At 40.1% G+C, this 25977-nt stretch overlaps 1 protein-coding gene across 11 annotated transcripts in view; it reads left to right on the top strand.

Annotated features, from left to right (window-relative positions):
- Positions 1 to 25977, top strand: part of PRUNE2 (prune homolog 2 with BCH domain) — a 233586-nt gene that overhangs the window by 203689 nt on the left and 3920 nt on the right. For 3 of the 11 annotated variants that reach the window (XM_073228676.1, XM_073228673.1, XM_073228682.1), the window contains 8 exons: positions 3508 to 3681; positions 9391 to 9493; positions 10106 to 10237; positions 11375 to 11461; positions 14719 to 14817; positions 17818 to 17853; positions 18386 to 18424; positions 22565 to 22612. In XM_073228676.1, coding sequence (XP_073084777.1) covers positions 3508 to 3681; positions 9391 to 9493; positions 10106 to 10237; positions 11375 to 11461; positions 14719 to 14817; positions 17818 to 17853; positions 18386 to 18424; positions 22565 to 22612 — 718 coding nt within the window. Of the gene's footprint in view, positions 1 to 3507; positions 3682 to 6541; positions 7785 to 9390; positions 9494 to 10105; positions 10238 to 11374; positions 11462 to 14718; positions 14822 to 17817; positions 17854 to 18385; positions 18425 to 22564; positions 22617 to 25977 lie in introns of those variants that run through there. The other 8 variants (XM_073228674.1, XM_073228675.1, XM_073228679.1 and 5 more) reach the window with 8 other exon arrangements.

Genomic DNA, 25977 nt, shown 5'->3' with positions numbered 1-25977 from the left:
TTTCCAAACCAACCACAGAGTTATTTTTTACATATTAAGATCTCAGCAGTTATTTCAGAAGGGGAATGGAAAAAGGATAAAGAATTTTAGCTTGAATATTTCTGATAAGAATGTTATAAGAAATACTCATGTGCTTTTCTATTTTTTCTTCCTAGGCTCCTAAGTGATGTTTAGTGACCTAATTTAAACTATCTTTTCTAAAACTGGCCCCTAATAGCACAGTTTTCTATATAAATAAGGTACCCCCACATTTGTTTAGATAATCAGAGAGTCACTTCATTTAACTTCCTGAACTACAGTCTTTAATTATTTTCACAGCCTGAAGGCAACCAGCTTATAAAATCAGTTCTATTTTAACTCTGCTTATAAACTAATCAAGTGTCAAGCTTATTTTTTTTTTTTACTTACAAGCAACTTTATGCCATAATGGTGTGGTCGGAAAAGATTTTTCTTTGTATGTTCGTATGCTGAGTTTTTACATTCAAATTAACTGGCAGCCTGCTCTTTGTCACCAAAAGACCTTTAGAGACTCAAGTGTATAGAGGATGTATTTCCTCTAACATAACAAAGTTCAAACATAATGTCTTCTAAGATTATTCACATTATCAGTGCAAGATCACAATATAGAAAGCTAGTCACCTTTCACAGATGCATGTCCCTACCAGAAGGCCACAGCTGACAAGGAACATCAGCAATAGATTCCCCACTCGGGTCTGTATAGTTCAGGACATTCGTTGAATTTGTGTATTGTATCATCTCACGAGAGACAAAAGAAAATGTTCAGGTTGACTTCTCCCTGGTGTACTAGGGCTTAAACTTCAGCAGTCAACAGGGAGAAAAACTTGGTCTTGAGAAAAGGAAATGAAGAAAATCTAGCATTTCATAGTGAAGAGGACATGAGACCAAAAATTAAATTTTTGGAGGCCCTGAGGATGGAGAGTTAAATGAGACCTGACAGTTTTTACAGCAGTGCTCAAATGATGACTGGGGAAAGGATGGCAATTTATCATTGTAGCAGAAGATTTATTAAGATCAGGAGGTTATTGTTAATTTAAGGGAGTAAGTAAAGTGATCTTTGTTTCTTACTAGCTTGTGTTGTTGACTTCTAGAAATAAACACCTGAAGAGAATTTACTATATACCGCCAGCTCATGAATAATTTCCTTTGCCCATTTATGTCAACCAGAAGAGGTGAGGAAGGAAAAGGGGTTTTAGCAACTTGCCAGCTGTCTCTTAATTTCCATCACTATAGGATTAACAAACCAGAAGACATCAGTAAAATGAAATATTCTATGATCATAGAGTTTATATTCACTGTAAAGAAGCCTATGCTACATTACTAGGCAGGAGCACATTGTAGAACAGTATATACAGAGCATGCAGAATAAATGGAATCATCTTACTTTTGGGGGAAAGAAGTATGTGTGTGTGCGTGCACATAGAAAAAGAATATGCCAGCAAACAATAATAGAGTGATAAGGGTAATCTTTGCTGTTTTTACAGATAATTTCTTTATTGCTTGTACTTTTATTAGTGTGGTTTTTTTTATAACCAGGAAAAAGAATATCGTATACAAAATTTTTTTTTGGACACGGTAGCCTCTATAAAAGCATGAAGCAAACAAAACAAACAATCCCACACAGATCAACTGGGTCAAGCTAGAGCAGGCCAGAAAGTCCCAAACAGGATGAAGAGGGGTTGGTGGGTGGTGAATTCATGGCAGGGAAGAGCATATGTGTCCAGGAGCATGGAGGAGAAGTCTACATCAGAGCCCGGAGCTCTGAGGGAGCAGAGACCAGTTGGAAAGCAGGGTCCTGGGAAGGGAGTTAAAATGAGCATCTAAGGGCACTGTGCCAAGTAGAAGGAGAGACACAGGAAGGGATTCCAGATGAGTCCACTGCAGAGCGATGGATGTGCACCAGTGACACAGTGTTTGATCTGAAGCCAACGGTTGCTTCTTGCCATCCTTAGTTAGCTGCTGAGCGCTGGTGGGGACACAGAGGAAGCCAGAGTGAGGCAAGGCTCTGTAGGTGGTGTAGCTGTCGGTGTTGGCAGAAAACGCTTAGATTGCTTCCCAGCTGGACTTCATTTTGCTATTCTGAGTCACAGGCAATCAGACACATTTGAATGCATCTTGAGGAGTCTTCCAGAACAGAATGGCTTTGTTGTGGCTCCCTTAGATTACCTTTATTTTCAGGAACTTGTCCATGCTTTCCTGTATTTACCCCCTTACCTCCCAATTTTTGTTGAGTGTTCTGTACAGGTTTCCAAACTAAGTATGGGGTAGGTTGGGGAGAGTGAGTATTATAGGTGATTCGGACACAATTCCTCAACGCAAGAAACCAGTAGATTCAGAGGAAAATAAACTAGAATGAGACAATCACACTTTCAAGGTTTAATATGATAGCTTATAGGAGGGGAAAAGAAAGATAAGGGTTTGACTTAGCTAACTGATGTCTGTGATTTGAGGCAAACTACTTCAAAGTCAGTTTTTGCATGGGTATAATGGCCACTATAATACCTACTACTGTGCCTGAGACATGATAGATACTTAATAAAGTATTGCCATTACTACTGTCAAAGTGCCGTAGAAAGAAGATAAGAGCAGTGTAAATCAAAGGACCTTTCCCATGAATGGAAAAATAAGAATGATAATATTTCACAGGATTATTGTGAAGGTTATAAATAATCTTCTCCTTCAAATAACTTACACATACAAAGAATAACCAATATTAAACATATCTACTAGTATCCGAAGTAAAAATGGAAATAATTGCTGCTTATTTTAAAACACTTAAAATGGTTGCACAAGACTAGATAGTAAATTTCTCCCCTATGAATGCTCAGTGGATTTTTTAATTGCCCTGTGCACCCACACATAGGAGTCGTGTGAATTTTTGGCCTTGGAACATTTCTGGTCGACAAAGTTCTTTGCTTCTCCTTGCTGTAAAATCTTTCTGTAACATTTGGAAAACTCCATAGGCAATAATATCAAACGTACATCCAGATGTGCTCCCAATAGGGAAGAGGATTCAAGTCCATTGTAAGCGTCAAAGCCACTAAATATCACCAAGACACTAAGCTGAGGCCCCCAAAAGCCTCTGAGCGCTCAGGGTATGCCAGGAGCCGTGGCCCAAGGGAAGCAAGGTTATGCTGGCCTAATTACAGCCCTTCCCATAAGAAAGGCATGTTGTTTTCAACCTGTATGATCAAGAAGGAATGAGTACCAGCCTATCCCCTGCTTGCATCTCTACCTACACAAGTCAGCTCTAGCCCTGCACCTATACCCACCCTCAGCTTGGCCTCAGCAGTGCATCCGATTGTTCCATCAGCTAAGGTCTCACTGAGCGTCCTTCGTGTGGTCAGGGTGGTGGTAAGCTAAGCTCTGCACGAGTCACACAGAACAGGGAATCCATCAGGTCGACTCTGCCAGCGGCTAGCTAGTCACGGAATCACCTCCGCTGCTGAGGTCTTTCTCCTTCAGGCCTGCTCTGTGCTTCATTTCCAGAGGACCCCACAGCCAACAAAGATTCTGGCCAAGAGTCAGAGTCGATTCCAGAATATACGGCGGAAGAGGAGCGGGAGGACAACCGGTTGTGGAGAACGGTGGTGATCGGAGAACAAGAGCAGCGGATTGACATGAAGGTCATCGAGCCCTACAGGAGAGTCATTTCTCATGGAGGTAGTCAAGCTCTGTGCAGATCTGGGAATGGGGCAGTGGGGCAGCCATATTGCTTTTACTAAAAAAGGAAACTAGGGTTCTCTGCAGCATGACATCCCAAAGACCCTATTCTACAGTCAGTGGTTGGGGGACTGTAGAGCTAAGTATATGAACGACTACTCAATTCAATCAACATGGGAAAAGCCTGCTATGCAAAAATAAGTCTCCAGTGTAAAAAGTGCTTTTCACATATCTGATGGCTATAATCTTCAGTGCAAAGTTCTGGAAAGCCACAGCTGTCCAATTTAATAATGTTTGTCTGGAATTCATAGGGGTCGGTTGTAGGGTTTCATTGCATTGTTGTCGAGTCCACACCATCCTGGCCTATAGTGACGCCTTCCTTTCCCCTGCCTCACTGTTGGACCTGGATGGCAATGTGGCCCAGTGATAGTGCTCTGGGGCTGGGGGCTGTGTCCCCTAAGGGGAACCTTGCCCTAGCCCTGCAGAATGAGAGTGGGCCTAAATTTTGCTGAAAGTGACAGACAGTTGGGCAGAGGTGCTTCTAAATACAAAACGGTCTTTTGAATTCTCTTCAGAAGCTTTAGGAAGTATTTTTAGACTTAGCCTGGTCACCTTTTCCCTCCTACCTGAAGTTTGCTCCTCTGTAAACTCCATTACATCTGTGCCTGACAACAGGCATTTCCAGTCCAAGCCTCCACCTGCTTACTGAGGAAGCAGGGGCAGAGAAAAGCTGTGTTGTATATTTCCAGTGCTGTCTTGATTCATTTGGGGTTCATAAGAAGTCAGATGAGCACAGGCAACACATTTAATGTTGTCAGCTTCAGAGAATATAAATGGCTTTTGGGGTTTTCCACTGCATGCACTGCTTTCCTGTGGTCCCGAGACAGCACCCTAACCACCCAGCTGTTCCAGAAGAAGTGTAAGCTGGCAAGGCAACCATCATGCTTTTCCTTAATAAGGAAGCAAATGAGGTGCCTTTGCACTGCATTAAACCCACAGTGTTTGTTTTCTAACAAGCAAAAGGACATTTTGTTTTCCAGCTAAACTTCCCTCCGCTAGCAGATTTTCCACCTTCCATCCCATCTGTTGCTACCTCCACCAGGGACTCTGACTATCATAGTGAAGGAAAATGAGTGTAGGTGCCCAGGGCCATGTCCTTCCTTCCTCCTGCCCCACTGTGTGACCCGGAATGGTGGTATGGCCCAGTGATGGCGCTGTGAGGCAGGGGGCAGTGTCCTCTAAGGGGAAACTTGCCCTGGCCCTGCAGAATGAGAGCTGATGCTGAAGTAACAGCCAGTCAGCCTTAGAGTCAGCCCTCTGTTCCTAGGATGAAAACTGCCATATGAACATCAATCCAGACCTTCCCAGGTCGTACCTCCCCTGCAACACCCATCAGGTGTTTTTGGTTTGTTTGCTTTTTGGAAATAAAAAGAAAACTAAGGCTGAAGAAAAAAGTAGCCTGTGCTCCTTCTAAAAAGTACAAAAAAATGTAGAAGTCTGTCAAAGTAAATCAGTCCCCCAGTAATAATCCCCATACATTTTAACCACCCATGTCTTAGACCAAGAGTTCCTTTCTTGTGAAGAGGGCAGGCTCATTGCTTCGCTGCTATCCTAAGGCCAAATTATCTCTTTCTACCCTAGTAAACTCACCGGCTTGTTCTTTCAACCACAGTGAAATCAGTGGGAGGAATAGGTGGGGTGAGCACTTGGGTCTATTGCTAGACTCAGGAGAGAGTGATCACCATCAGCACATGGGGGTCAAAAGAGCCACAGCTCTGCCTGTCACAGTCCTTGGGAATATGCAGCTGACACCTCACGGGCAGCCTGGTTTGCTGTGCCCTTCATCCCTACATCCTCCCCACCAGCACTGCTTCTCTCCATTCTGTGTTGCGAGCTCAGTTCATATCTGCGTGACTGCCTGGTTTGTTTGGAAGACAAGGGCCCCTTGCCTGTCCCCAGCTCCGCCTCGGCCTTCTCCAGGTGCCGGCCTGCATGAGTATGCCCCTGGCTTGCAGCCTCCGGAACGTTAGCAAGATGCCACCTCTTCCCACACCCTTAACAGCTTTTGCACTCTGTAAGTAAAGATAGCTCAGTGTTACTTCTGAATTTGCAAAGCTTTGCCTGCTGCGTTGGGAGCTCACACCACTTTCACAGACCTGAGTGGTGATAAAGCACTGTCCTCAGTCACCGGTCTGCTGAGTGTGTCATCCCGGCTTCTGATGAGCATTTAAAAAGCAGCCCTCTGGAGAGAACATAAATCTTGTTTTGGTGTCTTGCATTTTGCTGTGAGGAAGGTCTCCCATTCGGGCTAGTAGAGAAGTGCCACTGTCCAGTGCTCTGCGTAGCACAACTTTGTGATGAAAGGGGTCTCCAAGTCAGCTGCACAGCTGAGTCCCACCCCGTGTCCACACCAGTTGGGAATATCGGTGGGTGGGTGAGAGCAGTATTTGAACAAATAATTCAGTCTTCAGCTTTGGTGACCTCAAAATGCACTATTACCAGGGGCCCTGGACACAATGTAGAAGGACAGAGTTCAAGATACATCTTTGCCGCTAATTTGTCTGTGACCATCACTTAACTTCCTGGGTCCTCAATGACTTCATCAGCCAAAAGAGGGTGATCTCAAAGCCAGTGTCACCTCCAATGAGCCCAGGAGCTATAATCCTGCCACCTGTTTAAATAAAAAGGCAGAGAGGTCTGGGTGGTTTAGATCAACAGTGTGGGGGCACTTTGAGACCAGAAACTGGAGCGGAGAACTTTTTTTGAACTTGGAGCAAAGAACACATTTAAATAACCAAGGACGGTCATACCGAAGTATTACATTCCTTTTTTGTGTTTTTACTTCTCTTATTCATTATAGGAGATTCAGGTAACTTCTCTGCAGAGTTGCTGGACAAATGATCCTGGAAAGAATGCGGAGTTGCAGGCTGGTGTGTGTGTGTGCGTGTTCTGGTTGCGACTGCCGTCTTTCCTTCTCTCTCCATTCCATTTGGTGGCCAGCACACTTGTGTTCCATCCCTTTCATGCCTCTGTGTTCTGCCTCAGGTAAGGGTCACATCACTGCCTGAGAGGGTCTCAGGAGGCCCCCCGGTGGGAATGCTCATGCACCTCAGCACACACACCCTGAAGTCGCCTCCCATTACTAAGAAGAGAGTCTGATGAAATGCACGTTTTTAAAAAACCAAACTTCAATGGAGTTAGGCAGTTGCTGACAGGAAACCTCACTTGATTAAGCTGCATATGTAGAATAGAAATTGGGTTAGCTGACCCTCTGAAAGGCATCTCCGAGGGACAAAAAGTGAATAGTCCTCCTCATTCTAGTTGTTGCACTTTGCCTGCAATTGCTCTCTGAAATACCTCCAAAGAACTGACAACCACGGCACCAGCTCTTGATTCAGAAGGAAAACTTCCACGAAGAAATCTTTTTCTGCCAGCTGCTTTCTTACATTTTACATTTCCTCCTCTCCTGTTGTCTTCCATCTTACCTCTTCTTCCCTTCCTATAGTTCCTCTGCCCAAAAGTACAAAAGTCCATCTTCATTTGCAAATTTCAGTTATTGTCATACAAAGAGACCTTCCTGATGTAGACAATGTTCAAGCAGTGGTAAGTTCATCTTTAAGTATCCTTGGCTTCAATGAATCTGAGTGAACTCAACACTATCACACTGCAAGGACAGATTGCATTGACACCAAGAGCTGAACTGCCATTTAAGATGATTCCTCAAGTACTGTTTATAAACCTCAGTCTTCCCTTTAAAAAAATTTTTTTTTCTTAGAAATTCCCCAGAAACAGGAAAAAAAAAAATGAACGTAACTGAGCAGTCATGATCTTGAAATTATGCTGACATCCTGGAACCAGAAAGCTGCATTTAGAAAGATGGTTTTGAAAGGATCCTTTCCTATCTGCTTTTAAGTTGGATTCATTATGTCTGTTGTCGCTTTTAATGAATTCAGTCTTGTTTGTTGTGCTGAGTCTGCACTGCATACCTTTGTGATGTTAGGACTGGTGCAGGCTAAGCCACCCTATCCTTTGTGAATTTCCATTCAGTTATGAATCTTAAATGAAATTGCTTGTGGAATAAACACATTGTGTGTTAAAATGTATCTTCCCCTGCATTTTCCTGCATACTGCATTCTAAAAAGAAATTGGTAAATACCTACATGTGGAAAAGATGGAACTCAAGCAGAAGATCCAGAGAGAAGCTTCTGTAACCTTGTTTTGCAAATGTGTTTCGTTAGGTGTATCGTTACATAGGTAGCATCTTCTAAGATATACAGCACACACACTGTATACAACAACCTCGGGTTATTAATACAAGCAAACCCATAATTTGGTATCTTTTTTGGTTGATGTCACTCTCTTCCCCCACCTCTTTTGTGGCAGAGCCATACTTTCTATCTTCATAGAGAACATCTTATTAAACTGCTTTTCAAGCGTTAAGCCCATTCAAATCTACACCCAGCCCATATTTTACTGCCATGTAATCAGCAGAGGGGTATTTAAAGTTCTGACAAAATGAAACACTGAGTTCTGATCAGGCTTGAGGGTGTGGCCTGTCTTCCTCCTCAAAGCATCGAGGAAGTCTTTATTTAGTGATTCTGAAGTCCAGAAATGCTATATGGGAAAAACTGCAAGTGTTGAAATAGGGAGATTAAAAAAGGAAAATACAGTGTATTGCTTCCATTTTTAAGTCTGGCAGACATGTGAGACACCAAATACAACCTGTGGAGATTTGACGTCTGCTGTGAGTTTCAAAGATGAGCTCCGAGGGAACACAAAGCTTGCTCAAAGAGTCGGGCAGAGCTTGCAAAAGTGGGGAGAATGTCCTGAGATGTCTCTACATTTTCCTTGACACTTGGAGTTTCAGTGGCCACACTGCCTCCTATTTTCTCACCACCACCTGCAAATAGCACTTCCAGCCTCCCCAATACCAGGAAGTATTCTCAGATTTTCCCCAAAGCACACATTTTCATAAAACTCAATAGATGCAGGCTTCAACCAGGCCCTTCTTTAGATTTGCCCCTTTTTAGAGACTAGACTCTGAATTCTGTGCCGAGTCATTCTAGGCCTGTCCAGAACTCTCCATGTACCCCTGTACTATCTGTTCAATCTGGAGACCCCAGGGAAACTACAGGCAAGCACACAGTCCTCGAAATCAAAGTGAAGGTGTTGTAGCTGTCTGCTCAGTGGCGTGAGTGAGTCTGCGGTTGTATTGCATTACAAAGACTAAATTTTTCCTTCAAATTAACTGGGATCTGAAACTAAAAAGAGCTAGAGAATCAGACAGAACCTCTTTCTTAGCCATTAAAGAAAGAAGTGTCATATAAATTACCTTTTTTGTTACATAAGTCAGGATTCCGTAAGCCAAAAAGTGTTGTCCCACAACCTTTGATAAGCTGATATTTATACACCCCATTCATGACCGTGTCAACACATGTAATTATCCATAATGCATGGATACCTTATATATCAAATATATTCACACTATATATTTAAGACTATACCTAAATAACATATATGTTAACCACTGAAAGATAATTTTATGTGCATATACTTATAGAAGTATAGTCTTTATAATACTCATTTAAAGATACATGTATTACATCCACAAATACACACTGCCATGGCTTCCAGATTTATTCTTTAGGTTAAATGTTATCTTGTTGAGAGCTTTGAATTGGTCACAAATGTCTTTTTGTTTGTCCCCAGGGTACTATGGGGACGGCCTAAATGCCATCATTGTGTTTGCCGCCTGTTTTCTGCCAGACAGCAGTCGGGCGGATTACCACTATGTCATGGAAAATCTTTTCCTGTGAGTGAGTGATACTTACAACCAAGTGCTTTGAGTTAATGGCTGTGGGCATGTAATGGCAGATAGAGCATCTTTAGTAAAAGGAAATAGATGATATGGAATATTCTAAGCCTTTGATGAAAAGTCAATGAAATCTCTGTCAAGGAACATTGCTCAAGAGGCTACAACATTTTAAAAGAGCTCTTTTATCAGTTGGATGAATTGAAAACAAAATGAACACAATTTGGCCTGCCTTTCAAAATTCCGTTAACATTTCTTTTGGGTGAGTGTTGTTTTTGTTCCCCGATAACATGTTCTTAGTCAACTGATAATAACCTGACTTCATTTATATCATGCATTATTGTTGACATTTTTGAAAGTCAGGTTTCTAACCCATACATTTTTCAAATGTACCTGCATTTTAAGGAAAAGATAACTATAAAAATACATGAGCAATACTCACTCTCAGAGAAATGATCTTAGGTATATGCATTCTTCTCAAGGTGAAGTGGTAATACAACTGTTCTTAAATGTCATACACCCTGTAATTTAAATGTTATATAATTATGGTGTGAATAAGATGAACCATTTCCTGTGGGAAATGAAAACACACCTTCTCCTTCCTGTGATCAGATATGTAATAAGTACTTTAGAGCTGATGGTAGCTGAAGACTATATGATTGTGTACTTGAATGGCGCAACCCCAAGACGGAAGATGCCGGGGCTTGGCTGGATGAAGAAATGCTATCAGATGATTGATAGACGGTACGTGCGCTCCATTATTTCATCCCTAATTTCACTTCCTCAATAACCCCCACTTCTAATATCCTTTTAATCTACCAAACATGATCAAAGTTTAGGAACATTGAATTATGTGGAGTTGAGATGAATAAGTTATAAAAATATTAGTAAAATGGTAACTTGTCACAAAAATCTGCAATAAAGCAAATCCTTCGCAGACTTGGTTAAATGTTGTCATCTCAAATCTGGTGACCAAGTCTATTTTAAACTATGCATATGCCAATACCACATGGAGGTACACTTTGAGGTGGTAAACCAAAGCATCCAGGATTCTTTACTGATGTCACATGATCTTGATGCTATTTACATGTACTGGACTATTGTGATTTGGGCAAATGTTGTGCTCTTATTTCAGCATTCACTGTTAATGCAAATTAAGCACTGGCCCATATGGTACCTTTGCCTGCTCTTTCCTCCAGATGCTTTACCTCCATCCATACTGGTTTTAATTGGACAAATCACATTATTTTCATCTATAGGACATTGTCATAATAAATATGTAAGTTTATGATGTCTATGATATGTGTGGCATCTTCTTAGATGTGGTTTAAATGTGATTCTTGTATGACAACATGTGAGTACCATGTTCTGTTAACTAAAATCCATCTAATGATCTGATCCAGCATTCATAAAGTAGCATGGCTAATGGTGGAAGACATGCCTGAGTATCAAAACCATTGAAGTGGCACTCTGAAAGCCAAAAAAAACCCACATGATACATTGTTACTATTTTTATTACATGAAAGAGGAAGTCAAATTGGCTAGGCTGCCAGTAAGAGTGTATTCTTTTCAAAATAGTCAAGGTATTGCTGACAAAAATGAAAAACATCATTAAGTAAAAATATGTCACTATGGTTATAGATTTATATACTCCGAGAATATAACCATTCTATTTTACATTCATTTGTAACGGAAAATGAGGTTTGGATCATAAAAAAAAGTATTCTTTTTATTAATCTCAGGCATTATGTACCTTCCAGTTAACAGTAACTTGCCTTGAACTGTCTAATGTTATATATATTCTTATTTGGGGATATACTTTCTGTTTTAATTTCCACTGAAAGTGGGTTAGGAGTAATTTTTTTTCTTTTTTCAAAATAGGTTACGGAAGAATTTGAAATCATTCATCATTGTCCATCCATCCTGGTTCATCAGAACAATCCTTGCAGTGACACGACCTTTTATAAGGTATGATTATCATTGTAGTAAAAATAGAAGTACTATAGTAGTTTTTTAAAAAAATACTTCTTCATTGTCCTATAAACAAGAATTCGTAAACTAAGAGCATATTTAGGGAGATGTATTTTGCCTTTGCCTTTGCCTTTCCTGGAAAGACTTTGGACTACCCACTGAGATACCCTTATTCAGAGACAGCAGGATTTCATAATGACTGTTGCCCCACCCCATTATTATCAAACATGACCTCTATATTGCTGGCTGTGAACATGAAGATGAAGTGGTGGGGTTTCCATGCCACATTACAAAAGGAAATAGACGTGCTTTTAAAGTGAGGTGGTATTTTGTAGAGAATAGGAGAGGTAGAATAACATGGCAGTGTCAAATAAAGACCAGCCAAGGACAGAAACAGGATCAATGTCTTAATTGTTCTATTTCTTCTAAACAAATAAATATCATGTAGGTAACTAAAGTTAAGTAAGGAGTCTGGGTAGCTTTGTTTTAATTCCCCCGGAGGATTTTTGGTTTCAATTCAGTTCAGTTCAGTGAATGTTTATTCATCATTCATGTTGTTAAATGCTCTGTAACCATACATTTTGGAGATGGAAATAAAAGTAAGACATGCCTCATAATACAATAAAATTTGAAACAGTTAAATGGAAGAGACAGTAGGCATTAAAGGTTAAATCCTTTTCTTTTTACATCAGTTTTAGTCTGCCTTCCAGATTCTACCTTTTTTGTTCCATGTTCACTTATATTTAATAATTCAGCTCTAATAATTAAAAAATAAATATTTTTTACATAAATACTTCTTACTATGAGAATATTGAAAAGTGATTACAGTTCAATGTTATTTACTGAAGGGAGTTTTGAGATAGTTAATTTCAACAACAGTAATAAAATTATACCTAAGGGTGTTGTGAATTAGATATACTAACATCTTACATTTGAGGGCTTAAACCCCTTATGACATGTCCTCTCAAGGAGGTACTAGTTACTATTTCCATTTTTTAAAACCTGAGGTTCAGTGACATCACATTGTCTAACGGAGGAGCCCCTAAGCCTGGTCTGTAAATGGTCAAGTGGGTTTTGTGAGCCGTATGGCCACAGTCACTGCTCACCTCTGCCACTGTGGGGCAGAGGCGACCATGGGCAGTACATAAACAAGCGTGGCTATGTTCCCATAAAATTGACTTAGAGCTCTGAAATTGGATTTCCTAAAAATTTTTAATGTCACAAAATATTCTTGTTTTGATATTTTTTCAACCATTTAAAAAATGGAAAAACCATTCTCAGCTTGAAGACTATAAGTAACAGTCAACAAGCCGGCTTCGGGCTGTAGTTTGCCAACCTCAAAGGTGAGGTAATATAGCCAATAAATGACAGACTCAGGCTCTGATCCTGATCGTCACCTAGTTATAAGGGACAATTTCAAGTACTTAAAGATTGTATTCTACAGTTTCATCACATTAGACCCTCTTTAAAGATCCCCTTTGTCAATCAATCTGCCTCAGTGTTACCAATTTTTAAAAGACCCCAAAAAAGAAATTTCTTAAGTGTATTATAGTATCTTTTTGCTGTTAAAGAATAACACCCATGATAGAAATATATGGCAAATTCATTTTTAGAAATGAATTGTGTTGAGCATTGGGTTAGACTGGAGACTAAAAAATTAAATAGCTCAGTTGCTGCACTCAGATTGCTCACAGCCTAGCAGCCAACGTAGGCAGACGCGTAAACAGTTATAACACAGGTACAATGGAAGCGCTGTGGGAGGTGATGCCTCGGTGAGGGTGATGAGCTCTGGCCTAACAGGTGGAGAGTCAAGGCTGAGAGTCCATGTCAAGAGAGATTTGCCAGAAGAATGACTCTTCAGGGTGAGTTTTGAAGAACTGATAGGACTGGGTAGCAGCACAGGTCCAGGCACACCAAGAGAGGACGTGCTTGTGTATTCTAGCGAACGAACACTGGAGCTGGAGGTTTCCCACTTGCTTGATTCTTCCTCCCTCTCACTCCACCTGCTCCATCGTTTATCAAAATCTGAATTTAGCTCAAAAACTCCAGAGGAAGGGAGAGGCCTAATGTAGCATCTCATTGGGAGTGTGTGTTTACCCCAGACTTATCAAGAGGACTGGAAGTGACTGTTTGGAGATAAATGTTGTTCACAAGTCATAGTGAACAGTGAGTGGCCCAGTGTCAAAACTGCAAGTAAAATGTGAAGGGTGGATGGATAGAGAAACAACTTTAGGAAAGTCTCCTGCCAGAGGGCACAGTAGTTGAACAGAAGGCAATACTGTTGGCAGACAGCTCAGCATGATCCCAGTAGACTGGGGAGGCCATTCATTTGAAACCATTCAAGAAACTCTGATGCTTGATCAAGTTCCCTTTCAAGTGGAATGATTGATATTTAAAATTAGTTTGCAATTACACCACATACAGAAATGCCTTCTTATTGTGAAATATCCAATCATTACAAATAAGACCAAGTTCTTCCTTAAACAACTGCCGATTCCTGTTCTTTACCCTCCTCCCCAGAGGCAAATTCATTGACCAGTTTCAGTGGTATACTTCCACCTTGTTTTTGGTGCCTTCATACAGATCTAAAATGATAATGTATAGATGAAAGCCATTTGTAATTCAAATACAATTACCGGGACACATTTTTGAACACTGGTCCAACACCTATTGAGAGTTTAAACTCTCAAACTAAACCTAAAAAGAAAAACTAAAAAAATATTGAAAAGAAAACTAAAATAAAAAATTTAAGAGGAAAATGAGTTTACACACATATACTTTTAAACTACATCAACTTTGGTAAATTCTGAAAGAGGTAATGATAAGATTTTTGTTTGTTAAAAACAAGCAAAAAAAAAGCCAGACTAATCATAAACCAGTGACTTTTAGGAGCGGAGGAGACACGGGGAGTGGGCCCCAAACCCAGATTGCCTGGTTTTAAATCTGCCACTTACTGAGGGCAGAACCTTAAACAAATACTTAACTCCTTGCATCTCAAATATCCTTATCTTTAGAAAGAGAATGATGATAATACCTACTTCATTAGAGCGTAAGAAGAAAGAGAAATGTTAATTCATATAAGCCATTTAAACAGTATCTGGCACATAGTAACTCCTCAAACAATGCAGCTTGTCTTCTGAGTAAGAGTGCTGGGGTAACGCGGTGAGTGTATCAGGCTTTTCAAGAAGCAGTAGCTGCCTCAGGAGAGATGAAGGAGGGACTAATGAGGTTTTTTCTTCTCTCCTTCTTTTTAGTTCAAAATTCAGCAGTAAGATTAAATATGTCAGTAGTTTATCAGAGCTCAGTGGGCTGATCCCAATGGAGTGCATCCATATTCCAGAGAGCATCATCAAGTAAGTCCTGATGATTTCAAAGATTTGGTAAGAAATATTGCATGTTTGGAGAAGGAGGTTGAAAAAGAACTCATTTCTGGAACAATGGGGAAATGGCATTATCTTATATTTAAAACAGACTAGTTCCAATAAATACGTGTTTTTCTTATGACCTGTAGATGACTGCTCTGTTTTTTCAGATCCTCTTTTACAGAATCTTCTCTTGAGATTATCGATTATTGTGCATTTTCACCCTGAATTTTACTGCCATTTTGGAGAAAGCATAAATTTAACATGAATCAGTAGATCTGTTACTTGGGGTTCACACTCCACACAGATACAGTAGGATCCAAGCATAGCTTGGATTTCTTTATTGCCTTATATAAGTTCATTTATCTGCATGACCCTAAGGGAAAAGAAAAGAACTACCCTTTCTCGGTTTTCTTCTAAACCCTTTTTCTTTGCAGTTCCTTCCAGGCTCAGTGGTGGGTGGCACAGTTAGGAATGACTCCCTTACTCAGTACAGGGTAACAGCCTGGGAGGAGAAGCCATGGACACTGAAGGTCTCAGGATTATGCTGCAAAAACAATAAGTTAACAACTGCTTGGAGCTGGGACTTAAAAAGCACGGACGCTGGAGAATGAACCGTCCTCTCTGGTTCACCATTGCAAAGAACCATTTGTTTTCTGTAGATTATGTTTTTCTTCCACTGTGTCTGAAGTCCTGGTTTTTTTATTTGATTACAATTGAGAGGAATTTAACCATCAGCTCAAAGAAAACAGACAAGGATACCCCGTCTTTCTCCATAAGATGGATAACAAAATGGACCTCCCAATTTGGACTTCCAAAAAAGAGTTCCCTAACTTTAAAAAAAAAAAAGGGGGGGGCACAGAAACTGGAAGGGAAGAACTCCTATTTAATGTGTGTCCTATACCACGCCAGGAATAGGAGTGCTTTATTTGCATTATTTATTTAATCCTACAGTAAACCTCTATTTACAGATAAAGGAAGATAAGAACTTAGTGAAGATAAGTTACTTATGTAAATTGTAAGTAGGAACAAAGAAAAGATGAAACTAGAATTCAAATCCATATCAGCCTGGCTCCAAATTCCCATGCCCTTTTCTAGTTCCTTCCTTTACCTCCTTTGTAGGATCCATCCAGAGCCAAAGCTCAGGAGTAGATGCATTTGGTTTTCCTGCATGCCGGTATAAGCCATGAACACAGGACCCTGACTGGGTTTGGAACTTTCAGTTGGCCCAGCTGCATCAGACTGTTCATAAGATCCTAATGATGGCTTCAATCCTCCTAGCTTCTTTGGGTTCCTCAAAACTCTGGCCTGCTGCCTCAAAAAGGTGCACCCCCATCTCCAAAATCCACTCCTACTCTTTAAAAGTACTAGAGCACCTGTCTCCTATAGTGCTATGTCCCTTTGCAAAAAATGGCAAGAATATTCTCTCTTCAAGTGGAAATGAGTATTGGCCCCTTTCTCAGGGCGGCAGTTGGAGAAAGAGAAAAAATGGGCTTTAGAGGCTTAGCATTAGATTTGAACCTTTCTGCCTACCGCTCAATGTCTCTGAGACTTCAGGCAACCTATTGAAACTCTCTGAGTTTCAGCTTTGGCATTCATAACATGCAGAAGTAGAATGCCTTTATGGAAAGGTCCTGAAGATTGAATTGGAACATACATAAAGTATTCAAGAAGCCTCCCAGCATGAGCTGACAATCCAGAATGTTATTTATTATAATCCCACTGCCTTTAGAGACTCACTATCATATGGGAAAATCTAAAGTTTAAGAAGTTAAACACACCCAAGCACTTTTCATTCATCATCTACACACATCAGTTTTTCAAGGGCTCCATTTGGCAAAAATTTCTTCAGGAGGAAGTGTTCCATTTGAAAGATTTTCGTTTGGAGGAAGAGATTTGCCATCATCCACATCCTCCCACAGTGTCCACGTTTTCTCCTGTCTTTTGTGATCCATCTCCTCTGGATGTGCTTTCTGCCATTTCAGTTCCTGGCCGTCACTGCTTCATTTTCATGTTATTCCATTTAAAAATTGACACAAGCCCTGACTCCTTCCGGTACTGAATAACATTCAGAGGATCCGATCATAGCCCCCAGCACAGTCAGTATTCAGCTGGGATGGAGCCTGCCATCAAGGAGCTTGAAGGAAAGAAAAATTTACCAGTCTGAAATCAGATTTATAATAATTGATTACAGTTGATTTTTATTACCTGTAGCAGTGATGTTCTAGAATACTGAATAGCTAATACTGAACCTCTGTTCCTAAGGGGAATATAGGGCTAAGTTCCTGAGAGCATCTAGTCACATTTTTGTCTACCAATTAATATGTAACCTTGTTTTATGTGTGTTTCTGTGTACAGATACTTTATATGTTGTTATTCATTAACATTGGACTCAATGCCAACAGGACTGTAACTTCTGCCTAAACAAAGCTTCTGTAACAGTGTATTCTCTGCAAGGCTCGTATAGCCTTCTGGTGCTTAGGAGCACGAGATAGCATTTCAGCACTATGCTTAGAGGCCATTTTAAGCACGAACAAAAAAAGCACAAAAATGAGAAAAATGTGGCACTGAGTAGACTATATGCAGGACACTTGTTAACAGAATGAGAGCTGTTAACAGAATGAGAGCTGAACGAGAAAGCAGAATCTTGCCTTAATCTCAGCTGGGATTGTGCCTGTCAGATGCCTCAAGTTTTTTGCAACTGAACATCTGCAGGTGACTGTGAAAGTGCCACATATATTGATTTTGGGGTTACAAATAAAGTTTAGCAAGTAAGCGCATTCACAAACATAGAATTTGCAAATAATTAGGATTGACTGTGTATAATTATAAATCATTGATTATATCTAATGAAAATACAGTAAGGCAATTTGATTGTTTTTGGGGTAGGCTTTTTCTCTCATGTTTCGATTGTTCCTTAAATCATTTACCTGTCGTTTTTTCCCATCTGTTTGTTCGTTTTCCTCACTGCATTCATTTTTATCCCATAAGGTACGATGAAGAGAGATCTTATAAGAGAAGTGTGAGGTAAAATCTCCTGATTTGCAATACACGCTGGACCCTCCGTGTGTGTACACCAGTGTCTTACTCGTGGGTGACCTCAACATGCTACCAGAGGTCATTGTATCAGCCTCTCGTAGTAGACCATTCCCAGACTTTGTCTTGTGTGTGTAAAGCTGTTGAGGTCAACCTCATTTGCAACTGAAACCTACTAAACCAGATACACCCCTGACTTGGCCCGGGCTGCAAGCTAACTTTAACTATACCCAACAGACGGATGTGGAAATGTTCAGCTTTTATTCAGCCAGCATGTTTCTGATCTCCTTGCAACTTTTCTAGCCACCTTCATGAAGGGATTTGCAGAGTAATCATACACAAACACTGAATGGGAGAAAATGATACCATCGTTAATCAAAGTGTGTCTCAGGGCTCCAGAGGATGGTTTTTAAAAGCACATACACTCCACTTATGTTTGGCTGTGCTTTGCTGGGTGACTCTCTCATGCTCTGCTTGCTTCTTTTTTGTTTCTTTTCTACACCGATAACTTTTGCTCATGCAGACTGGATGAAGAACTGAGGGAGGCATCAGAAGCAGCTAAGTAAGACTTGGTTTTCCTTCAGCAGCTGGCGTGATATTGGCTTGCATTTCAGGAATGAGTTGGGAGAACCTGCATGCTTGGTGTTACATTCTTGCATCTTGATAATAATGCTATATTTTGCAAGTTCCCTTTGTCCCATGATAGATGAGATTTCTGTTAATTGTACTATGATCTGTTTACCTCCATGATCTTGGCTATCTTGAGGAATGCATTTACTATTTAATTTTTTTTAAATGCACATGCAATTTTAGGCACTACAGCAAAGAACCCATCACAGGCACTGCTATATGGCATAAAATCCAGATGATGATTAGATATTTTGAGGCAACAAGACCTCATTAATTCATACTAATGGGGAGAAATGATGGCTGGAATTTGGAATATTTGAAATTTGGAATATTTTTATAGAACCAATTTCATGAACACCCAAGATTTTCTTTAAACACCATACTTAGTGACTTGGAAATATTGCTTAACTAACAGCTTCTGAGATATTTGAATAGAAAAAAAATTATTGCTCATTATTGTTAAAGAATAATTTTCGGAAGGCAAAATCATAACTTTACTGCAAATGTAAAATGAATACATGCCAATGATTTTAGTCAACTATTTAATGAAGGAACAAATAAGGTTCAACCAGTTCAAAGAGCATTTGAGGAGCTATATATCTCTAGGCAGTTTATAAAGGAATGTTAAAATAAGATTGTTGGTTTAGATACAAAATTGATTAATGTCCAACAGGGCAATAAACTGAAACCTAGGGTTATCTTTTCCACTGGACAGAAACTATTTACATCTCTGCTCAGAAAAATCTACAGGTTAACCTCTACCCCTACAGAGCTGTCACATAGACCATCAGTAGAGTCAACTCAGCACTGCTTTGAAAGAACATCCAGTAATTTCCTTTTCTTATTTCCAAGTTAAAAATAATTTTCTGACACTGTATGTTAAATGTAGACAAGTACTATTTGGAATGTTTGCTGTATTGAGTTTCTTCTCCATTTCAGATGTTGCTTACACTTAATTTATATAACTTGTTCCCATTTTAGTAGATATTGCAAAAGCAGAAAGGCTGGCAATGTCCAAACAGCTACAAATTCTGAATAAATGAAGTCTAAAATAGTGAAATTTTTCTTCAGTGGTGCCAATTCCTCACCAAAACAATCCTTTTAGGTATTTTTCCTACAGCACATTTTTATTGCAGGTAATTTGTAGAATGATTTGCCAATGTGTGGATCTTGGGGGTTAAAATTCAAGAAAAGGTTTTCACTTTAGGAAGTTTAGCATTAGTGTCATTTACTGTTATAACATTCTTATCCTCTGGTTTTAACCAACATAAGTGATACTCATTTAGAGCTAACAATACTCAAAATTATATAGATTTCTACTCCAACAGAATCTTCTTCATCTGTAACTCAACTGTTACAAACAAGAAGTTGGGGGAGGAAGGAACATTATTAGGAATCAAGGAACCAAATGTGGGCATAATGTTTACTTTACCATTTATCTGCTTAAATTGCACTGTGTCAGGAGAATCCCCAGGGTGAGAAATGGCAAGGAGTTTCTCTTTCATTTTTTTTAGGATGATAACACATTTATGAAATTAAGGAGCTGTTTTCAATATAAAACATGGGGAAAGGGAGAGAACATCAATAATTTTTCAGCCAAACCCATTATAAAGTCATATCATCATGTTTTTTCATTATTACCATAAAATCTTGCCTCCTTTAATAGATCATTTTGTCCTTCGGTATTTCTGCTCTTCCAGCTTAGATACCCAAATGAGACAGTCATCACTTTTGTTTAGTTTATGTAGCTTTCTCTTTTCTCAAATCCCTCCTTTTGTCCTCGTCCCCACCCCCAAAGCCCCTCTTCCCGGGCATATAAATAGTCCCAGGTGCTCCTGAGATCAAGATGTCTGGACCTAAAGAAACATCTAAAGGTGCATCTAAAGAAGCATGAAGCTCATGCCTAGTGCATAGTAGAGGCTCAGTAAATACGTGCTGCATAAATCGATGAATGTGCATAAAATTAAGATCATTGCTGTAGAGCAGTAATTCTCAAACTTCACTGTGCATCAGGATCGCCTGCTTGTTAAAACAGAGTATCTTGCCTCATCCCCAAAGTTTCTGATGCAGCAGGCCTGAGCCGCTGTGATTCTACCAAGTCCCCACTGATGCCCACGTTACCTGTCTAGGACTGTGCTTTTGAGGTGCACTACCTTACAGTAAATGGCTGAGTAAGAATGACTAGCTTTGTCTTAGGGGTCTAGGCTCGCACTTTGGATTCAGTAAGTCTGAATTCTCCAATTGATCCTATTTCTTTTGATGGTAATGATACATGTTTGAGGAATTGAAATACATCTGCACATTGGAAAATGTGTAAGGAGAAAGAATTTTATGCTATTGGCCCCACACGTGATTGAAATGGCTCTGAATCCTGCCATTTCAGCATACTAACTACATCTTCTCAGCTACCTTTCAGCCTTTGAAGTGGCCCCCAAATCCTTGGAGAGATTGTATATGATGATTTGGGGTTCAGAAAACAAGGTCAGTGCAGATTTACAGTTAGAGTCTAGAAGCCGGGCAACCCAGGTTCTTTCTATGAACAGGTGCACATTGACTTTCCACGTGACCTTTATTAGAAAGCTTCAGGCTTGTTCCAACCAAAGGCAAATATACACCTGACATGTTTTTTTTTTATCCCCACTAGTCTGTCTATTGTTCTGTTTCATTCCCACGAGTATTTTTACGCATTTACCCTCTCCCCACATACACATAGACCACCACCTCTAATGGACTTTCAGAAGGCAAATTCCTCAGCCTCTTTTATTTTTCCCTGGAACTTTATATCTGTACAAGAAAGAAGATACTTTTGAAGGATAAATTGAATATAGAGAGCCACCCTTATTTTGCAAATGGTGGGGAATCCATCTGCTGCCTTAGAAGTGACAGTACTAAATGAATTACAAATTGCTGTTTTCTTTGGAAAGATTATGCAAAGTTAAAAAGCAGAAAGGCTATGTTTGGAAGACTGCCTTTTTCTTGATTCCATTCCAGCTTTGCTAAGTTTTTCTAGCATACTGTCAACATTTGCCTGACTGTCCTTGTTCACTAGAGTTGCCAAATATCATCCATAGAAATACCAGACCACCGGCAAGAAGGGTGGGGAGAGAGGTAAGGAAAAAACCCTCTGCCCCACCCAGGGAGATACAGCCTTCTGCCATTTTCAACAAAATGCCTAACATTAATAACTGAACCTCTTCTGTGCAAACAGATACATCAGCTTTTCACATGGGAAATTATTCACATTACGAAAGGAACTCTCACTTAAAAAAGATCATAGAATCTCTTTAAATAGCGTTTGTTTGCCGATAATAAATATTAGCCAGAGGGGAGGGGAAAAAGTAAAAGTTCAAATGTACTAAGTATTAATCAGCAACTAATATAAACCAGATTTGAAATTTGAGGAATTTCACCAATATGGAATATCAAGAGCTGCTAGTATAACAGAAAAAGCATAAATACATTCATATGTCACAACCAAACTTTTATTTCCATATTTTATATGGCTACATTTTTCTTTCTGGACACATCCAATTTAGGTTGATGTTAGGATTCATTTGTATGGTAGTAAGTGTCCTGTGATTTTTCTGTAACAACAGCAAAGAAAGGTAACATGACATTTTTTCTTTTAGTGTTTGGGAAAATCCCCATTCTTGCAAAAACTGAAATTAACTGTGTTCCTATGAAAATAAAATTAGACTGCCAGAGAAGGATTGTCCTATGTGTATAAAATATATTACTTGGATTCCAAATAAAAGTTTGCAATATTCTGTTCGCTGAATACGCTAGATTGAAAAATCAGGAAAAAGTGGCAAGGAAAGAAATGGCCACTGAAAGTGTTTGGCCATGCTCAATCTTCCTTTTTGTGTTTCTAAATCATGGGCCTGTTACTGTATTTAAAAATTGATGGTAAAAGAATCACAGTTTAATCTCAGCATCTGTTCATGTTTTGATTTGATCCATATTAGCAAGGGGACAATGTGAAACAGTTTAAAATGCCCAGATCTGCTGTGCTTACAAAGTGGTAACAATGGAGACAATGTTTACTGCTTCCTGTTTTTTTCCTCGCACTCAGAACTAGCTGCCTTTACAATGATCCCGAAATGTCTTCTATGGAGAAGGAGTAAGAATTCACCATCTATATACAGCTATGTGGTTACTTGTAGTGTTGTATGGCTGGGCTCTGAAAGAAAAAGATACATCGAGGATTGGGTAAACCCCGTTTAGATGTTCAGCTTTCACGTTCTTTATTCTGAAATCAGGAACTTAAAGAGAAAAGTGCTAGCTTAACACCATCTCATTCATGAGCACCATTAAATTCCTTTCGGGACAACCTAAGTCTCTTCTTGGCCTTTTATTTTTCCAATCCAAAAAGGAGGAGAAAATGAACATGAGAGCCAGATGTAAGAGCTCTTGGGCAGGAGAATACAGTTCCTCTTTGTGAATTACATCATCTCTTTTAATTAATCAAAGTTGGGACTTCCATTGGAACTTAATATTTTGGTAGATGGGAGAGAAAGTGTCTTTGTTTTGAAAATCCCAAGAGCAATTGAATCTGCATGGGACCTTAGAAATGATCGAGTCTACTAGTCCTGTCCTTTGAGAAACAAATTGAACAGGTCTGAAGATCTTCCCATGTGCTAGGTTCTATGTAAAAAGTGTCATGCACACTAATGTTTTATCCTCAAAACAAAGCTGTGAGGTTCATTTTATAGATGAGGAAAGAGAGGCGTAGAGAGATTATTTGCCCAGTCTGATGTTTTACATTTGTAAAAATGACCCAGAGCTGGGATGTGAATCTGTGGGTTCAATTCTAGAGCCAGTGGTTTTTAAATCAGTGATGGTCTTAATTCTGGAATGGATACGTGACATCTGATCTAACCAAAGATTAGAGAGGAGGAAATTAGTCACCTAAGAGAACAGAGTTAATTATTGCTGCATAAGTTTCAGGCAATAAACTGTCCTCACCAACGTGCTCTCAAAGAGAATTTGGCCATCCAGTTCTAATCTAGTTTGAGAGAATTTAACATTGTCCTTCCCGACTCCAGAAGAAGGTGCAAAGATCAGACTGAAATGTCAGCTATTTCACATTTCATTCACTTTGGGCCTCCTTTCCCTTGAGTCTAAGGGGAAGATGGAAAATCACAGTGCAGTGGCTCTGTAGTTACCATGGTGACCTTACAGGGTAAGGAGGTTTATGCACAAAAACTCTGGACAGAAGGTCCCAGCTGAAGAGCACATAAAACCGGAAAGCTGTAATTGCTGCACCTCTTTGAGATGAAGACAATTGCTTCAGGCAGATTGCCACAGGAAAATTCTGCAAAACAAAAACACAATAGCCCCTCACTCCACCTAGTTTTTGCAAACCTTTCCTCCCTCAGCAAAACAGCGCCCCTCTCAGAGGAGACTCCTGGGCCCACAGTTAAAGGGCTGCGTGACTGACAGTCGCTCACTGGCCTAAGGCTGCTACATCTACGGGCTTACCCACTCCTTTACCTGCCTAGTCTGTTAGCTCCTCAGTTGTACAGATGAATGCTTGGGATGGGGAGAGGGCAACGCACTGCTGCTTGTCTGGGCTCATTCCAGGGCTGGGCGTGGGGAAGGGAGGGACGCTGCGAATAGTCTATATTGCCTCCCACTTCCTAGAACATGTTCTTCTCTGCGCTTCCCTTTTCTTCAGCCCTCTCTTTCCTAACCTTCACCAGGCACATGATTACTGCACAGGATGATATCTGGGATGAGGGGCAAGAGGGGTCAAGACATTTTTCTGCTGACTTCTACCCCTGGATTTCTAGATTTCTTTAGTATCAGAATAAGGGGCCTCATTTACCTTCTGGCTGCTGTGGGGAAGCATTTTACACCTGTAGCTACTAGTACTGAATGGCTAGACCACAAAATGGGCAAAGGTTCTTCCAAGAAGCTCAGTCAGACCAAGAATAAAATGATGTGTTGCAATACTGGGGTGGTCTCTCAGTTTCCTCAAAGAAAGAAGTGAGAGCTGGGCCTGTCTCCCCCACCCCACTTCCTACATTAGAATGAGTTTTTACACATCATTAAGAAGTATTTTCAGGTACCTAGTAAGGAACCTTGTTCAACACGAGTGAGAAGCCAAAATGGCCTATAGTAAATGGTCAGAAGGTTGTTACATCTCAGGGGAAAAGTTTATACAAGACCAACCCCATCTGCACAAAGTTGAGGAATATTCCTTTCATATTTCATTTCTGATTAGAAGTAACTTTTCTTCCAGAAAGCATACTCTTTTTAAAAATACCCCAGGGGCTTGCCGACTTCACTTTTAGGTCGGATTTTATGCATTCTCATGCCCTAAAATCTTCTAATATTTTTACATGTGTAAAAAGTATATATGATGCAGGAGATGTGGGTCTGTTTGGGAGATGGAAATTAGTACATAGCATTGCCATAGCATTAGCTATCATAAGCTCCGCAAGATAACTGTTGTCTACAACATTAATCTTTGGTGTGGCTTCCTATACTTACTTAAAAATCACCCACTTTTGGCTGTCTCGGGCTTCATCCATAAGCTGGGTAAGCAGGTTTCAGTCTTTCAGCGTTTTGCTTACTGAAAGAGAAAGGGATACAGAAAAGTCAGTTATGAAAACCAAGCTGTTTGCAAATGGCCTACATGGGGTTTTTGTTGTTACTGTTTTTCAGGGTTTTTAAAATCAGGTCCCATTTCAAAAAGACACTGAGCTACTACTACTAGTGCTAGACATTTGCTTGTGTTCACTATTGAAAACAGTTTAGACGTAATCTGTAGCAAGCTGTGAGAGATGATTGTTCTATTTTATAGATACAGAAATGGAAACTTAGATAAGATGGGTAACTTGGCCGAGGCCCCAGAGCTGCTAGTGGTACAATTGCTGAGGGTATTTCAAAGGAAAGAAACTTTAATACTACAAACTGGCTGGGCAGGCAAGGTGGGTTGCCTATGGCTCTATTTGCAAAGCACCTGGCGGGAAAGCTGCTCAGCTGCTGCAGATTCCACAAGCACAACACAGCCACCTGTGCGGTGTGCAGAGTTAAGGCTCGGCAGGGGCAGAGCCAAGCAAAAACCACAGATGCTTTCCAAATTTCTCTTTCCATACCATGCATTCTTTCTTTGTGGCTTATATATACTCTTCCTCTGAGTGTATTGGCCTAGCTCTCTCCTCCGGTAAATGCCAGGATGTTGTCATACATTCACTAAGAGGCAGAAGAGAGAAACAAGTGGCCCGAGGACATTTTAGACTTACTCCTTAGACACTGGGATTGCACTAGCCATTCTGAAAAACAAGATTTTCCTAGGTTATAAGAATCCAGCTCAGTAAGGCCAGCTAACCTCTTTCATGCAAAATCTTTGGCTCCAGAAAATGTTAGGTTTTCTTTGGCCAGTGTTATTTTATTGTTTACCATTGGTCTACCATTTAGCATGTGTTAGATGGACCTTACTTCAGGCACATCATATATTTGCCCCACAAAGAAAAGTCA

Source organism: Manis javanica, chromosome 2 (assembly GCF_040802235.1).
Source record: "Manis javanica isolate MJ-LG chromosome 2, MJ_LKY, whole genome shotgun sequence".
NCBI lineage: Eukaryota > Metazoa > Chordata > Mammalia > Pholidota > Manidae > Manis > Manis javanica.
Note: the sequence above shows the minus strand (reverse complement) of the source record. Positions and strands in the feature narration are given on the sequence as shown.